This window comes from Hibiscus syriacus, unplaced genomic scaffold (assembly GCF_006381635.1).
Source record: "Hibiscus syriacus cultivar Baekdansim isolate YM2019G1 unplaced genomic scaffold, ASM638163v2 tig00111769_pilon, whole genome shotgun sequence".
NCBI classification, from domain to species: Eukaryota; Viridiplantae; Streptophyta; class Magnoliopsida; order Malvales; family Malvaceae; genus Hibiscus; species Hibiscus syriacus.
Window position 1 is genome coordinate 1,740,292 of NW_024063172.1, and position 15,228 is coordinate 1,755,519.

At 35.4% G+C, this 15,228-nt stretch overlaps 3 protein-coding genes across 4 annotated transcripts; all 3 read left to right on the forward strand.

Annotated features, from left to right (window-relative positions):
- The first annotated feature begins 6,119 nt into the window (after positions 1–6,119).
- Positions 6,120–6,808, forward strand: LOC120169923 (gibberellin-regulated protein 4-like). 2 transcript variants are annotated; one of them, XM_039177983.1, is made up of 4 exons: positions 6,120–6,229; positions 6,306–6,343; positions 6,447–6,484; positions 6,571–6,808. In XM_039177983.1, exons 1-4 carry the CDS (start codon positions 6,167–6,169, stop codon positions 6,750–6,752), a joined length of 321 nt encoding a protein of 106 aa, XP_039033914.1. In that variant the 5' UTR covers positions 6,120–6,166; the 3' UTR covers positions 6,753–6,808. The 2 variants fall into 2 exon arrangements, with proteins under 2 accessions (XP_039033914.1, XP_039033913.1); XM_039177982.1 differs by having other exon boundaries at positions 6,124–6,229; positions 6,306–6,347; positions 6,451–6,484.
- Positions 6,809–9,122: 2,314 nt separating this feature from the next.
- Positions 9,123–11,300, forward strand: LOC120169836. Its single transcript, XM_039177926.1, has 3 exons — positions 9,123–9,895; positions 9,995–10,378; positions 11,275–11,300. The coding sequence occupies exons 1-3, from the start codon at positions 9,154–9,156 to the stop codon at positions 11,298–11,300; spliced, it is 1,152 nt and encodes a 383-aa protein (XP_039033857.1). The 5' UTR covers positions 9,123–9,153.
- Positions 11,301–11,705: 405 nt separating this feature from the next.
- Positions 11,706–12,469, forward strand: LOC120169922. The gene is made up of 2 exons (XM_039177981.1): positions 11,706–12,063; positions 12,182–12,469. The coding sequence occupies exons 1-2, from the start codon at positions 11,752–11,754 to the stop codon at positions 12,434–12,436; spliced, it is 567 nt and encodes a 188-aa protein (XP_039033912.1). The 5' UTR covers positions 11,706–11,751; the 3' UTR covers positions 12,437–12,469.
- Positions 12,470–15,228: the final 2,759 nt, after the last annotated feature.

A 15,228-nucleotide genomic window follows, 5' to 3' on the forward strand; every position in this document is an offset into this window, starting at 1 on the left:
TAGGGTTTCATAAGTTAACTTCTTTAATGACAGTTTTAGTTGAAGATTCATGGGTAAAGGCATATATTGTAAAACACCATGAACATTCTCCCATGACCCTCCAAAACACAAATCTATCCAAACATGATCAACATTAGATAATTTCATGGTTGTAACTAAACAAACGAGATGCGAAACTAAGACGTGTTGCCGGATGGGGAAGGATGTCGTTGGATATAGGAATGGATGTCACCGGAGAGAGTGATAGATGGAGATGTAATGAGTTGCGATTTATGGATTTAGGTTATGAGTTGTTGCTGCTGCGTAGATATATACACAAAAAATTTGGCTTGCAAAACTAAAACCTGTTGCGAACTTTGAAACTCGCATTGCGATTATGTATTATCTCGTTGCGAAAGTCAGAATCGCGTTGCGAAAGGCAATCATTTGACCATCGCAATGCGAAATGCAAATTCCCAACGATAGAATCGCAATGCGAAATGAAAAAGGCAACGAGGATTAACATGCATAAACTTTTAACAATTATTGAATTCTAGGTACTTAACCAAACATTTTCAAACCAAAAGGAGTATATATGTTAACAAAACTTGCATTATGTGTATTTTATGTGTGCACTTTTAACATTTTCAGTTAAGCATGTATTAGTAACTTGAGTTTGAACATTGCTATGATCTGTTCAGTTGTTATCACTTATTAGACATTCATTTGACTATCGCAACGCGAAAATGGCTATCGCAACGCGAAAATGGCTATCGCAACGAGAAAATCGCAATGCAAAATGAAAATCGCATTGCGATTTTCTCGTTGCGATTTTTATTTCGCATTGCGATTTTCATTTCGCATTGCGATTTTCTCGTTGCGATAGCCATTTCGCGTTGCGATAGTCTGTTTTGCCTTCAACATAATGCAGATTGAAAATCAACAAATTAACTATTACATTTCAACACAAATAAGAATTATGTACACATCAATTAAACAAATCAACATTTACAAATCATCTTTTACAAATCAATTAAACAATCAAAAAATAATAATAATTCTTATTTCTTCATCAATTATTGAATCAATGAATCAACAACTTTGTGACCCCGTACATCCATTTCACGCAGCTCACTTAAGGATTAACCTACAGAAACCAAACATTTGCTCAAACAAGACTTCCTACACATCTAAAACCTACAAACAACAAATTATTGAATTATAGGTACTTAACCAAACATTTTCAAACCAAAAGGAGTATATATGTTAACAAAACTTGCATTTGACTTACCAATTAACAATGGACACTTTCATAACGCGGATGCATGTAGGCAGCGTCTCGAATATATTGCTCTAGCCATATAATGCCGAAACCACAAGCCTACTGCAGCTCTATCTCTATCGGTGGGAGGTAAAAACTCTGTGCTTCCCGTCGTCAAACGCGCCAAGCTAATGCATACGAGAGGACCACAATCACCTCTGGCTCCCGGCGATTGCTGTGGCGCGGTCTCGTCTCTGACAACTGTGACATTGAACTTCTTTGGCTTCTTGTGTCCAGAATGACTCCAATACTTAATCCCATCCAAGAATTTAGCCAAATTAGAGCTCCATCCCTTGAAAATATCTCTCAAATCAGACAGTGATATGTAATTGATCATGCTGTCATACACTATTATCTTCAGGGATGGAGCTGAAGTTGGACGAGAAGCCAGTGACGACGTTCCAAAACAGGGATAAACACCTGCAATCATAAGTAATAATTCATTTATTTGCGCACTTATTTATGAACACCTTTAAAAAATTTAAAAAATAAACACTAACCTTATCGACCTCCCACCATGCAGGATAAAGTTTAGCTTGTCCATTGCCCAACAAAAATGATTTATCTCGTTGATTCTTCAAGTGAACTGCGTGAAAAGCCGCCGGCATTATTGTATATAGCGAATTTTTTTATTTTTCCTAAGCTTCCTTATTATTAGTAGACGTGACACCCACGCATCGATATGTTGTTTTACAAAAAAATACATATATTAGTGAATTACATTAATTTTTAAACAAATTAATCAAAATCATATATAAGACAAATATAAGACTTACCTCCCCATCTAAATAGCCACTGTCTTCAACCCCTAATAGCACACCCCACCAAGACCGATCAAGCAACAAAAACATTTCATCGTTGAGTTTGCTGATGTCAGTGTAACACCCTTGGCTCCGCTCATGTAGATAAAAATCAACTGCGGTCTTAGCCCAAAGGGTATTATCCACAATTGTTTCTGGTAGTTGTCTCCTCTCCACTTCAGATACCGGAAGGGTACTAGCCGGTAACTCATACGAGAGCCAACTCTCATCCATCATGTCCGGAACCGGTGGGGGTTTCTCAATACTTCGATATATTACCCCATGTGAATCGGGCTCTGGAATGGTGAGAGGGACCTCTTCAACGATGACAGTGGCCTCTTGAACGGTGGGGGGGAATCTTGAGGGAGGATAGGGGCCTCTTGAACGATTGGAGGGGACTCTTGAGGGATGACCGGTGAGTCGGGCTTTTTCTTGCGGAGTCTTCGCACCATTGGGGTGAACGGAGACGTAATAGCACGTCCACGCCGTCTGATGCGTGAACTCCGTCGTGCAAGGAAAACCCGACGTAAAGCATCCACCTTATCGGGCCGCTAAAAAAAATTAATACATAAATCAGTAAATAAACAGACATGATATTAAACAAAGACAAATATGTTTCAAACTAACATTGTATTCACCCAAGTCATTATTCTATCATAGTTCACAAAATGCTCAGATAACATTCCAGAAGTAAGCACTTATATAAACATTTAAAAGGACAACATATATAAACATTCCAGAAGAAGAATAGTTTACTTTCGCAACACGAAACTTAAAATCGCAACGCGAAAATGACTATCGCAACGCGGAAATGGCTATCGCAATGCGAAATGAAAATCGCAACGACAAAATCGCAATGCAAAATGAAATCGCAACGACAAAATCGCAACGTGAAACACAAATCGCATTGCGATTTTCATTTCGCGTTGCGATTTTGTCGTTGCGATTTCATTTCGCATTGCGATTTTGTCGTTGCGATTTTCATTTCGCATTGCGATAGCCATTTCCACGTTGCGGTAGTCATTTTCGTGTTGCGAAAGTAAACTATTCTTCTTCTGCAAATTGAAACTTGAATGGATTGCATTACTTCAACCAAAAGACAAAAACAAAACCAAAAACAAATACTAACAAAAACAGTTTAGCAGTATTGGCAGCAACTGAATGAATTACGAGTATGAAAAATCTTAAACTTACCTCGTTGCGTAGAGTATGAACCTCATTCTACAACGATGCTACCATCTCACGTAGAGCGGCTACCTCACCGCGTAATGTAGACACCTCAACACGCCATGCACCATCGTCTTTGCGTAAAGTACCGACCTCCTCACGCAAGGCATTGACCTCATCACGTAACTCCCCTAACTCATCCCATTGAGGTGGAGGACAGGGAGATAAACGTCGTGGCATCTTTGCCGGTCGCCTATCTTGCGGTGATGGTGGAGAAGAGGCTCGATGATGTGACAGAATAGGTGATGGCTGTCGTTGTGGAGGTGTATAGCCGGGTCGATCAGATGATGGCTCTGGGTGAGGTGATAGCTCTGGGCGAGGTGATGGCTCCCGAAGTGGAGGCTGCTCATCAACCGTTCCATCAAAAAAATGCTTACTAGCTTGCCACCAATCAGTGGCAAGCTCAGCTTCCGTGGGTGTCAGCCTCTGTAGAGGAGTGTTGGCCTCCTAACAATATAAAAGCTCAAACAAAGTTAAACGTGTACTAGTAATAACTTGTTTATAAACATATGGTAGTATTTATGTTAACTTACATTATTTATTGTTGTATACCGTAGTAAATCTTCCCATTGCAAGGTCCGTTTCCTCTTCCAGGAAATATCCCTGGGAATATCATTTGAAGTTTTTATTGCATATGTCTTCATGGCGGGAAAGGCCTCAAATATCCAAATCTACAAACAATATAATAACAAACATTAGTAATTGTTAAATAATTACTTATAATTTTGGAAACATCATATAAAAATTCTTACCTTAAAGGCCCAAATAAAGCCTGTCAAAGTGTATTTGGAACAATCGCCATGCAAACTTTTTCGATCATCCAAGGCAGACGATAACTTATTCCATGTAGCTTTCCATAAATACGAGCCCCACGGAAATAGGTTCCACGCATTTAGGTCTTCTACCAATTTGATTAGATCATTTGGAATAGGTTGTCTGGCCTCTCTGCCTAAAAAGCCGGCATGCAAAAGAATTAGAAGGCATACTCGGACAACGTCGACGTTATCCATCCGAGTAAAACTGTCTTTATTATTCAACAATCTTGTCAGGTCTTCTACGTGTAGACTCGGCCTCTCCAGCTCAGGAAAAACCCGGGATAGCCATGATGGGCGGGTAATGTGTCTAGTGTACCGACCTACATCATCGTGTCCGAAGCGTAGACCGGTGATTAAGCAAAACTCCTCCCGCCCAAAACACGTATACGCCGGTGGAAAATCAAACCATATCTCTTCATCACGACGTTGTATAGTCTCTGGTAGATCGCTAATTATGGTTTGAAGAAACAGGTGTGTCAACATCGCATCTCCACCGGGATGTTGTACTTTCAGCCATGGCCCGAAGCATGTATCCTCAAACATTTTTCTTTGTGCAGGTGAAAGCTTCGACGCAATTGTTTTGGCCAGGCTGACTTTATTTCTCAAGGTCAATTGAGCCGAATAAAAGTTCTACAAAAACAATAAACATACTAAATTAGATATACCAAAAACTACATTGTGAAGATATACCAAAAACAATAATAAACATAAAGAGTAGTAGTTTATTCTTCAAACTTAAATTTGCAACACTGTGAATTTCGTATTTGTCTTTATTTTTTGGTTGAAGTAATGCAATTCATTCAAGTTTCAATTTGCAGAAGAAGAATAGTTTCTGAAAATGAAAATCGCAACACGAAAATGACTATCGCAACGCGAGTTTGACTATCGCAACGAGAGAATCGCAACGCGAAACTAAAATCGCGTTGCGATTTGCATTTCGCGTTGCGATTCTCGGTTGATTTAATAAGCAATCTAAGTGAAATGGTTAATCTATTATTGAAATTACCAGTAAACTTATCATCAATTTCAATATGAAAAACCTAATAATAATGCAAAAATTTCAAAAAGAAAATAATTAAAAAAACTAACCCTCGTTGGTTGATTTGGTTGATTTTCCATTTCTGATTGTGAGGGTGGCTTTGAGAGATGGAGATAGACGGATTTCGCCGGAGATGGGGACGAATTTCGTCGGAGATGGGTGAGAGAGTGAGAGATGGAGATGGGATTGAGTTGTGATTTTAGGTTTTAGGTTATGAGTTGCGATTACGGGATATACTGTGGACGGTTCAGTGTTCCAATATATTAATATTCGTGTTTGGAATTTAAAAATAAAATACTTGGCCAGGATACTAATGACGCTTTGAAAATCGCATTGCGATTATGTATTATCGCGTTGCGAAAGTCAGAATCGCGTTGCGAAAGTCAGTATCTCGTTGCGATTTTGTATTATCGCATTGCGATAGTAAGTATCGCATTGCGATTTTCCCAATTCGCGTTGCGATTTACTTATTCGCATTGCGAATTGGGAAAATCGAAACGACACTGTAGACCATCGCAACGCGATTTTCAACTATCGCATTGCGAAAATGCAACGCGAATTTGCGATAATGGAGATCGCGTTGTGAATTAGCGATCGCATTGCGATTTTGTTGGTCATTTTGGCAAATCCGAAAAAAGTTGGTTAAAATCGTATATTATATGGGATTTTTGGTCACTGAGATTATTTTCTCTTTTAATAATTATATAATATAGTCAGAATTATTTATTATAATGAATAATCATATTATATACGAATTTTACTTAAAATAAATCTATACAAAACATTTTCATATTAAATTTTAAATCAAAATAAATATTGAAAAATGGGGTAGAGGACATCCCAAACCTTTTTCATCTATTTATACCTCGCAACCCCCCATTCCTGCTTTCTTCAACCTACTCCCTCTACCTTAATCACTCCATTTTTCACTCCTTTTCTTTAAACATTGTGATAGGGGTTTGATTTGCAGCAAAAAAAAACCCCAATGGCTAAACTTGTCGTTGCCTTCTTCTTGGCTCTCATTCTCATCTTTATGCTTCAAACAATGGTGGGTCTAATTGCCTTCTTCTTTAGTAAAACCCGGTTTTCCAGAACTGAGCTTTGGTTTTGTCTTTATGTTTTAGGTAATGGCATCACATGGCCATGGTGGTCACCACTATGATCGAGTAAAAACCCTAAACCCTAAACTTTAAACTTTTTTCTATAATGGTTTTGAAAGTAGGTTAAATTCTTACGCTTTTGGTGTTTTTTGTGTGTGTTGTTTTGCAGAAACATTATGGCCCTGGAAGCCTCAAGAGCAACCGTGAGTAAAACTTTTTAACTTTCAACAATTATAACTGTATGTTAATGGTAATGACTTTCCATTTTTGATTGGATTGAATTTACCAGAATGTCCATCACAGTGCACAAGGAGGTGCAGTAAGACCCAGTACCATAAGCCATGCATGTTCTTCTGTCAGAAATGCTGCAAGAAATGCCTGTGTGTGCCCCCGGGATATTATGGGAACAAAGCTGTTTGCCCTTGCTACAACAACTGGAAGACCAAGGAAGGAGGACCCAAATGCCCTTGAGCCTTGAAATTTTTCCTTACTGCCTTACTATATTTATGTTTGTGGTGTTGGATAGTGTACCACTTTGTCACTCGGTTTAGGGTACCCTATCCTATCCTCTATATGAGAGTGGCTAATGTTTGTACTTTTTATAAATGAAAGCTCTATTTAACTAATCTAAACCATTTTCTCCTTTATTCAATTGTTTTTGTTTGTCAAATTTTTAACGAAATACCTCAGCTATAAAATAGAAATACATAAATGGTAAAGTCAAAAAAGCTAAAAAGAAAATAGACATGACCACTGAGCCAAGATTGATGGGAGCAGCCGGTGTTGCAGGCTTTCCAATTTCCATGCAGTCTTTGACCAAAGAAAAAGGCCAAAATATCTTAACGCCTTGTTTGGATACACAGAACAAAAGCAGGTTATTGTGGTTCAAGAAAAGAAAGAAAGAAAGAAGAAAGAAGAAAGAAGAAAGAAGAAAGAAGAAAGAAGGTTTCTGGTTGTTTCCCCTCTCGACAGTAAAAGGTTTCTGAATTATATCTGCTTTACTTTTTGACCTGAAACAAAGCGTAAAATTACTTCGTAGGCTTGGATTTAGGAGGGAACATGGGCACATGGCGCGATCATTATGTTTCGGCTGACATTTGGGCTCACAAAGTAACCTCTAAATTCAAGAGGAAATAAGAAAATGAATGGTAGTTGAGTAAACAAGTTTTATTTTGTAAATTAAAATTAATAACGGATGTGTTTTACGTAAATTACTTTCAACCTGATATTGGGGTAGTCTATTATCCTACCTCCCCTTACCCCATTATATATATATATGGGAATAGGGTCAGCTAATGACGAAATATCATGAAAATCATTTCCCTGTTTTGGACCCTTAAAGTGAATTTGAATATATATTTTATATTTGTGGATAATTCTTCACGTCGTTCGAGTTTGATTTATGATTTTAGTGATGATATTTTAATAGCGAGATCTCCTTTGTAGTTCGTTTATTGATAGAATCAGATCTATTTGTATATATCTTTGTTCGAGTTTCTTTGTTAAATTTTTAATCTTTCCTCGTATGATCCTTATGATCTTAAATTGTTGGTTTTTTTGAATGATTATAGGAAATTGTCATAATCATTCGCTTAATTTACTATTCTAATTGTAAATCTTTATTATAATTTAAAATATTTCATGTTTTAAATAAAATTAGTTTCTTCCATTAAAAAAACAACTTTATCTTATAATTATAGTCTTATGCACACATTCACAACAATTAGAAATCACATGGAATCACTGTTATATCGAGTAATATGAATAACAACAGCGATATCTTGAATCGCTACGCATAAGATATAATATACAATATGTTCATTATAATATAAACCATAATATGTAGAGTTAAATCATCAATAAAAATATAAGTAGATTTTTACATTATATAAAAATTTAAAATTTATAAAATATATGATCACTATCAGTCATATTTAAAAAAAAAAAAACAGACATAACCAGAACTTTGATCATCTGTTTAATTAGTAGCTATCAGGTTAGGTGGGAAATGCTTCGACATAAAACGGCTATCCAACGGGTGAGGTAAGAGCTTATGATTGAAATAGTCAAAAGTCGATATTACTCATTTAGGAGCGAAATTATGAATTATTATAGCGAGATTAAAATATTTTTTATTTTTATAAATATAATTTTTTAATTAAAAGTTTTAATAATTTTTTAAAAAAATATTTTTTTAATATTAATTAATATTTTAAAAAATAATTAGCGGGACCGGAACTCCCTTGACCTATGATGTTTCGCCCATGGTCCCATTTGCATTTGCCTGCACATTTCCATATTTGCTTTCGCCGTCTTCTTCTTCATTGTGGAAAAACATAATGATATTGATGGGTAAATTTAACGTAAAGGAATATATCTGTTCATTTGAGAATAACATATGCTGCTTTGTCTCGTTTAGTTGATTAATTCGATGAAGAATTTTCAAGCACGTGTTAAGGTTCATTGGACAATTGTCCTAATGGATAGGATCCAAGTAAGCCAACACCAATTGAACATTTTGATTTGTTTGACTAAAAGGTTAGTCAACAGACACAGTATATTATAACATGTGAAAGGACAAAGAAAGTGAACATCTTGACCCATGAAACAACTACCCTCTGTTTTTCTAGTGATTGGTGCAAAAATTGCCCAACATGCCTCCTTCCTTGTTATTTCCCTCATTTGTCAACGAGTCAATGACCTCACCGTAAGGTATTATCCATTAGAGTTGAGTAAAAACCGCCAAGACTTAAATTCGTCGAAACGAATTTGAGTAATTTACACGAAGCTTCTAAGGAAAAAAATGGCTTGGCCTTCACCAAGTTTAAATAAGCTTATACTGTTTCAGTAGATTTAACTAATAAGTCTGAGAATGGCTGTTCTTGCTTCTTGTTGGCTTGTCATTGAATCAATAATCATCCCTCGTGGATATTTTCTCAGATGGTTTTATTTAAGTTTCTATATCCACCCTTTTTTCCTCTTGGTTTTCCAAATTTTTCTGTGCCTCAAATGGCTGCAAAGATGCATTTTGGCTTTGCTCGTTTATCCTTTCAGAATCATTAGCTTTTTGGTGTCTCGTGTTCATAAATTTTGTAGATATTGTATCTTCTTTATCTTCTCTTTTATCAGAGTTAAAGAGGATGATTCCAACGTAGAAGCTGATGATAATTTTAGTCAACATCAGCTCATCAGGTTAAGTGTTTCTTCAAGCGTGCCATCAATTGAATTGAGGACTGAATCGGTTGAACCTCAAAGGTGTACATTTAACGATGCTAATGGCTATGAAGATTTTAGCTTTCGTCTTCAAGAAGACTTGAGGGAAGACGAGTGTTCGTCATTCTTCTGCAACTCTTCTCTGTCCATGGATGAATCGTACTTGAACGAATATTCACCGTTGTTTAGTTACTCCAACTCACCGTTGTTTAGCTCATCGAGCAACTCGCCGTTGATGAAAGAACCTTCGTTACCGGCTCGTGGCTCGAGTTCTCGAGTTTCGGTGAGGGAAGTAATAACTACACCAATAGAAGATGATGAATCAGAAGGATTTTACCAGAAATATTCCGAAAGAATGAGGTGGTTTGATGTCCTGAACCATGACAGGACTCATGGAATAAGTGAGTATATGACTTAACAATTAAACTTTAAACTTCATTTTATTAATGTTTATAATTAGTTCGATAATGTTTCGTTCTGGTTCCGTCCCTTTTTTTAAGGTGCAATCCTGAACAAAGAAATTGGGAGTCCATGCTCATTGGACAACATAGAGTTGAAGGATTTGAGCATGCCCTACATATCATGGAGCAAAAATGATAAGAAGAAGCTTTTGAAGAGTGTAGAGAGTGATTTTGAGCTAGTTTATGTGGCTCAATCTTGCTTGACATGGGAGGCACTGCATCATCAATACAGAAAAGTGAAGTTCCTGTGCTTCACCAACTGCTTGTTTGCTGATAATTTGGCCAAGGATTTTGAAACCTTCCAAGTATTGCTGGAAAGATTCTTGGATGAAGAGAAGTATCTGTATAGGGGAAAGAGAGCTTGGAATTATGTTCAAGCAAGACATGCTTCCAACACCCTTCTTCAAGTTCCTAAAGTAACAGGTAATCTTTTAATATATACATATACATATTCATACATATATATACATACATACATACATAAATACACACACATATATATATATATATATATAAAAGTGACGGAATTTGGTGATAGAGTTTGGGGACTTTGTTTAAATCTTTAAAAAGTTTAGATGTTTATATTAATTTTTTTTTAAATTGAGTTAAATTTATATATATAAAAGTAGCGGAACTTGATGATAGAGTTTGGGGACATTGTTTAAATCTTTAAAAAGTTTAGAAGTTTAGATTAAAATTTTTTAAAAATTTTGAGTTCAATTTATTTTTTTCAAAAAAATTGAAATTTAACTAAAATTTTAAAAATTTTGAGAGGCTTAATGAATTTTTTTAAAAATTATAGAAAGAGTTTAATTAATAACGTTCAAAAAATTAAAACTTATTGAAAATTCAATGGGTCTAAAATTGAATTTTATAAAATTTTGAGGACCATGCCCCCGCATGTCCCCCACGATGTATATATATATATATATATTAGTACCTAAATTTGGTTTCTACTAGTATTTAAATTGATACTTGAATTTGGTTGCTTGATTTGAATTGGTATTTATAATTTTATTCAATTTAAACAAAGAAAAATCAAGTTCATATACCTAATTGGGCCAAAAAAAATTGGTACCAAATTGAACGTTAAAGCTAAGTTGAGATGTATCTATTTAGAAAAAAATTAGATAACAAATTGAACCTTGAGCCAAGTTAAGGTACTAAAATGTATATTAACCCATATATTATCAATTTATGGGGGAAAACACATTTGTCTAAATAAATTTGTCAATATGTCAACTGTGCACTAAATTCCAACGTGAAGACTTTTCAAGTTGAATAAAGACTATTTTTGTTGCTTACTGATATGGCCTTAGGAGATATGCATTTAAAAGAAGGGTAAACTATGCATTTAGTATCTAAACTATTAGTTTTGATCTGTTTTAATATTTAAACTTTCAATTTTTTTAAAATCAACCTAATGTTTAGTTTTTATTTCATTTTAGTATCATGCCGCTAAAATCTTAATGTGTTTAGTACCTAAATTATTAGTTTTGGTCTATTTTAGTACTTAAACTTTCAATTGTTTTAAAACTTAACGTTAAATTTTGATGGAAATACTAAAATGAAACAAAAACTAAAGTTTTTAATAGTGATGTACTAAAATGAAATAAAAACTAAACTTTAGGTATGCTTTTAAAATAATTGAAAGTTTAGATACTAAAAAGGATCAAAACTGATACTTTAAGTACTAAACACATAATTTACCCTAAAAAGAATCCTGCAAAGTTACTATCAGCCACAGAAAAATGCATACAGGATATTTCATGGGTTTAAGTATGTGATGTCCCAATATGTTTCATGATTTAACATTTAATTCTTATACTTTTGTGAAATTGAATTCTAATATTAAAAAAAATGGCCTGAATTCTGATATTCTTACTGGGTATATGGAGGAAGGACAAGTGGGGGAAGAAGGAGAAACAGTGGATGCCAAAGGTGTGTTGAAGGGCATAGAGAAATGCATCAAGGCATTTGGAAAATTCATCACCATTGATAGGAATAAGGCTTGGTGGAAACTTAAAAGCTCATTAGGGTCTTATCCTTCCATGGAGAATCCAAGGGATCTGCACCTGCTGGCTGACCTAACCACAACACTTAGAAAGGTACAAAAGGAAGTACCGAGAGACTGGCCGGACGGTCGTCTCCCCTGAAATTTTCTTTTTATTAGTCCCTTGACGTAAAATACTGCGTTGGGTTGAAATGTTTTGTTTTGCGATGCAGAAGGAAGTATGGTTGAAGGATTTACAAGGGAAGCAGAGGTGCTGGTTTAACAAAGTGGTGAAGCCTATGGAGGAGTCCCAGAAAGAGGCCATGTTGTTTACAATAATAGAGATGAAGCTGATATCAAGAGTGTTGCAGATGTCAATTGTGTCATCTTCTCAACTCAATTGGTGCCAGCAAAAGCTTAACAACATTCAGTTCCACAGAGGCAGGCTCTTCAGGACTGCCACTGGCCCTCTTTTCCCATCTTCTTGATCCCCACCTCTATTTCAAACTTTGTATATATGTATATATGCATGCATGTATTTATTAGTTAAAAAATGTAGGTTCAAACTGAATATTTGGAAATTCATATATCTAAACAATGTAAAATTTAAAGAGAATTTTAAATGTTTAAATATGTATTTATTTCAAAAAATATTTATTGACCGATTGAACATAAGATTAATATATATAAAATAATTCAACTAGTATTTTTACTCGTATAATTATGTATTTTTGACACGTACTATATAGGTAGAAGACGAATCTTACAAAATATACTCTTAAAGATACATTTAACGTGATATGTTTTTGTTCGTTTTTCATATAACATGTCTTTATTTTATGAGACATAATACATTGTATATTAAAATAAAGAAATATTGTTAAATGAGATATATTTGGATAAAAATATTTAAAATTATATATATCAATATAAATATAAACAATTTATATAAAACATACATAAACTATTTGAATAAGATGATGAACGACATATGTGACATCCGCAACTTGGACATCAGGTATATATGTTGCTGCACTCCAAGAGCTTTGGTTAAAATGTCTGCAGGCTGCTCTGTTGTTGGAACGTATTATGCCTGCACCAACCCATTTTTGTATCTTCTCTCGAATAAAGTGACAATCAACTTCAATGTGTTTCGTACGTTCATGAAAAATAAGATTAGCAACGATTTGCAATGCAACTTTACTATCACAAAATATCTTCGTTGGTCCTTCTCTTTTAACTCCAATCTCATCCAGCAACCCACATAACCACGTTACCTCTGCTGTTGCCATGACATACTCATGTACTCAACCTCTGTTGAAGAACGAGCCACTGTATTCTGTTTGTTTGACTTCCAAGAAATCAAGGAACCTCCTAGCTGGATGCAAAAAACAGTGACATATCGTCTTGACATGGGACGAGCAGCCCAGTCAGAATCACAAAAAACTGCTACTTGGCAACCTCCAGAAGATTGCAGCAAAATTCCTCGACTAGGGTCACGTTTTACATACTTCACTACTCGTAAAGCAACTTCAAAATGAGATGTTTCCGGTTGTTTCATGAATTGAATAAGATGATGAACGACATATGTGATATCCGGTCTCGCGTGTGTCAAATATATCAATCTACCTATCAATCTTTGATACATAGCCTTGTCTTTCATAAAACTGTCTTCACCTTCCTTGGATACACCCTCGTCAAATTCTGTAGAAGTAAGCCTTGTTTTATGTTCTAGTGGCCTTAAACACGGTTTTGCTCCCCCTATATCGGTTTCCTCTACAAGCTCAATAACATATTTTCTTTGGTTCAGCACATTTCCACTAAACCAAGGAAATATCTCAACTTTCTCAAGTCTTTCATTTTGAAATTCAGATTCAAAGTATCCTTCAACTCATCAATCATTTCCAGTAATTAACAGATTGTCCGCGTAGATGAGCACATGTACTAATCTACTCCCTTGTCTTTTCGCAAACAAAGAGTAATCAAATATACTTTTTTTATAGCCTGCAACAATCAAAGCCTCTGTCAATTTCTTATTCCACTGCCGTGATGCTTGCTTTAACCCATAAAGCGATTTATGAAGTCATAAACCAAATTCTCCCCATGACTGCAAAATCCATCAGGCAGTTTCATATAGATATCTTCAAACAAATCCCCTTGTAAGAACGCATTATTTACGTCCATTTGATGAAGAGACCAGTCAAACTTGGCAGCCAAAGCTAGAACTAACCGAATAGTGACAAGCTTTACCACTGGTGAGAAAGTGTTCGTATAGTCAATGCCCTCCTTCTGACTATACCCTTTTGCAGCGAGACAAACCTTATATCGCTCAACTTCCTCAGAGGATTTGCACTTGATTTTGTATACTCATTTACAACCAATGGGAATTTTTCCAGCAGGCAAAGGGACAACGGACCAAGTACCATTTGACTCGAGAGCAAGAATCTCCTCTTTCATGGCTTGAATCTATAAAGGGTTTTTAAAGGCTTCAGAAAAAGTGAGGCTCAATTAAAGTGGAAGTGGCAGATGAAAAAGGTTGAGTATAAGGGGGAAGTGATTATAAGCAATAGAATGAGAAATTGGATACGAACCTGGAAGTGAAGTGGATTGCACAGAATGCACATAATTGTGTAACCAAGCCAACGGTTTGGATGTTCTGCCAGAACGTCGAGGAGCAACAGGAACATTGGGTGACACAGGAACACTGAAAGGACTCGATGAAACATGAGGATGACTATTTCCTGTACCTGAGGTATCTGTTGAAACGTAAGGACTCAATAAAGAAGGTAAATTAGAGGCAGGAACATCAGGTTGAACATGGGAGGGTAGAGGTGGAGACAAAACCAAGAATTCAGAATCAGGGACATTTGGTTGAGTAGGAAAACACCCCTGAGATGAACCAAAAAGAAGTTGAAACGAAAATATATTCTCATGAAAGCATATTATGTCACAAAGATAATATTATATGTAATAATACTCTTAAGTCATATTTTATGTCACAAAGATAAGTAATAATACTCTTAAGTCATTAAACTATTATAGAAAATAGATAATTTTTTCTATCTTAGACTGATGATTCTTCTCAATAAGATAATATTTTATATGAATGACATATAGACAATACACATTCTGATCAATTTAGTTTAATTCTAAATGTTTTTTATGATGCAATAATGTCCGCTTAACGTTTTGTCCAATTTAGACATTCACAACCAAGAAGAAAAGTTGGAACATTAGTCTACGTTTATCATTAAATTCATTCGATATGATAATATTCATT

What these genes read in the sequence shown, in the direction of transcription:
- LOC120169923 (XM_039177983.1), top strand. Translation starts at nt 6,167, where the DNA reads ATGGCTAAACTTGTCGTTGCCTTCTTCTTGGCTCTCATTCTCATCTTT. An exon ending in CATGGTGGTCACCACTATGA is followed by an intron (nt 6,344 to 6,446) that starts TCGAGTAAAAAC and finishes GTGTGTTGTTTT; the next exon opens with GCAGAAACATTATGGCCCTG. An exon ending in TGGAAGCCTCAAGAGCAACC is followed by an intron (nt 6,485 to 6,570) that starts GTGAGTAAAACT and finishes TGAATTTACCAG; the next exon opens with AATGTCCATCACAGTGCACA.
- LOC120169836 (XM_039177926.1), top strand. Translation starts at nt 9,154, where the DNA reads ATGGCTGTTCTTGCTTCTTGTTGGCTTGTCATTGAATCAATAATCATC. An exon ending in TGACAGGACTCATGGAATAA is followed by an intron (nt 9,896 to 9,994) that starts GTGAGTATATGA and finishes CCTTTTTTTAAG; the next exon opens with GTGCAATCCTGAACAAAGAA. An exon ending in TCAAGTTCCTAAAGTAACAG is followed by an intron (nt 10,379 to 11,274) that starts GTAATCTTTTAA and finishes ATATGGCCTTAG; the next exon opens with GAGATATGCATTTAAAAGAA.
- LOC120169922 (XM_039177981.1), top strand. Translation starts at nt 11,752, where the DNA reads ATGTTTCATGATTTAACATTTAATTCTTATACTTTTGTGAAATTGAAT. An exon ending in TAACCACAACACTTAGAAAG is followed by an intron (nt 12,064 to 12,181) that starts GTACAAAAGGAA and finishes TTTGCGATGCAG; the next exon opens with AAGGAAGTATGGTTGAAGGA.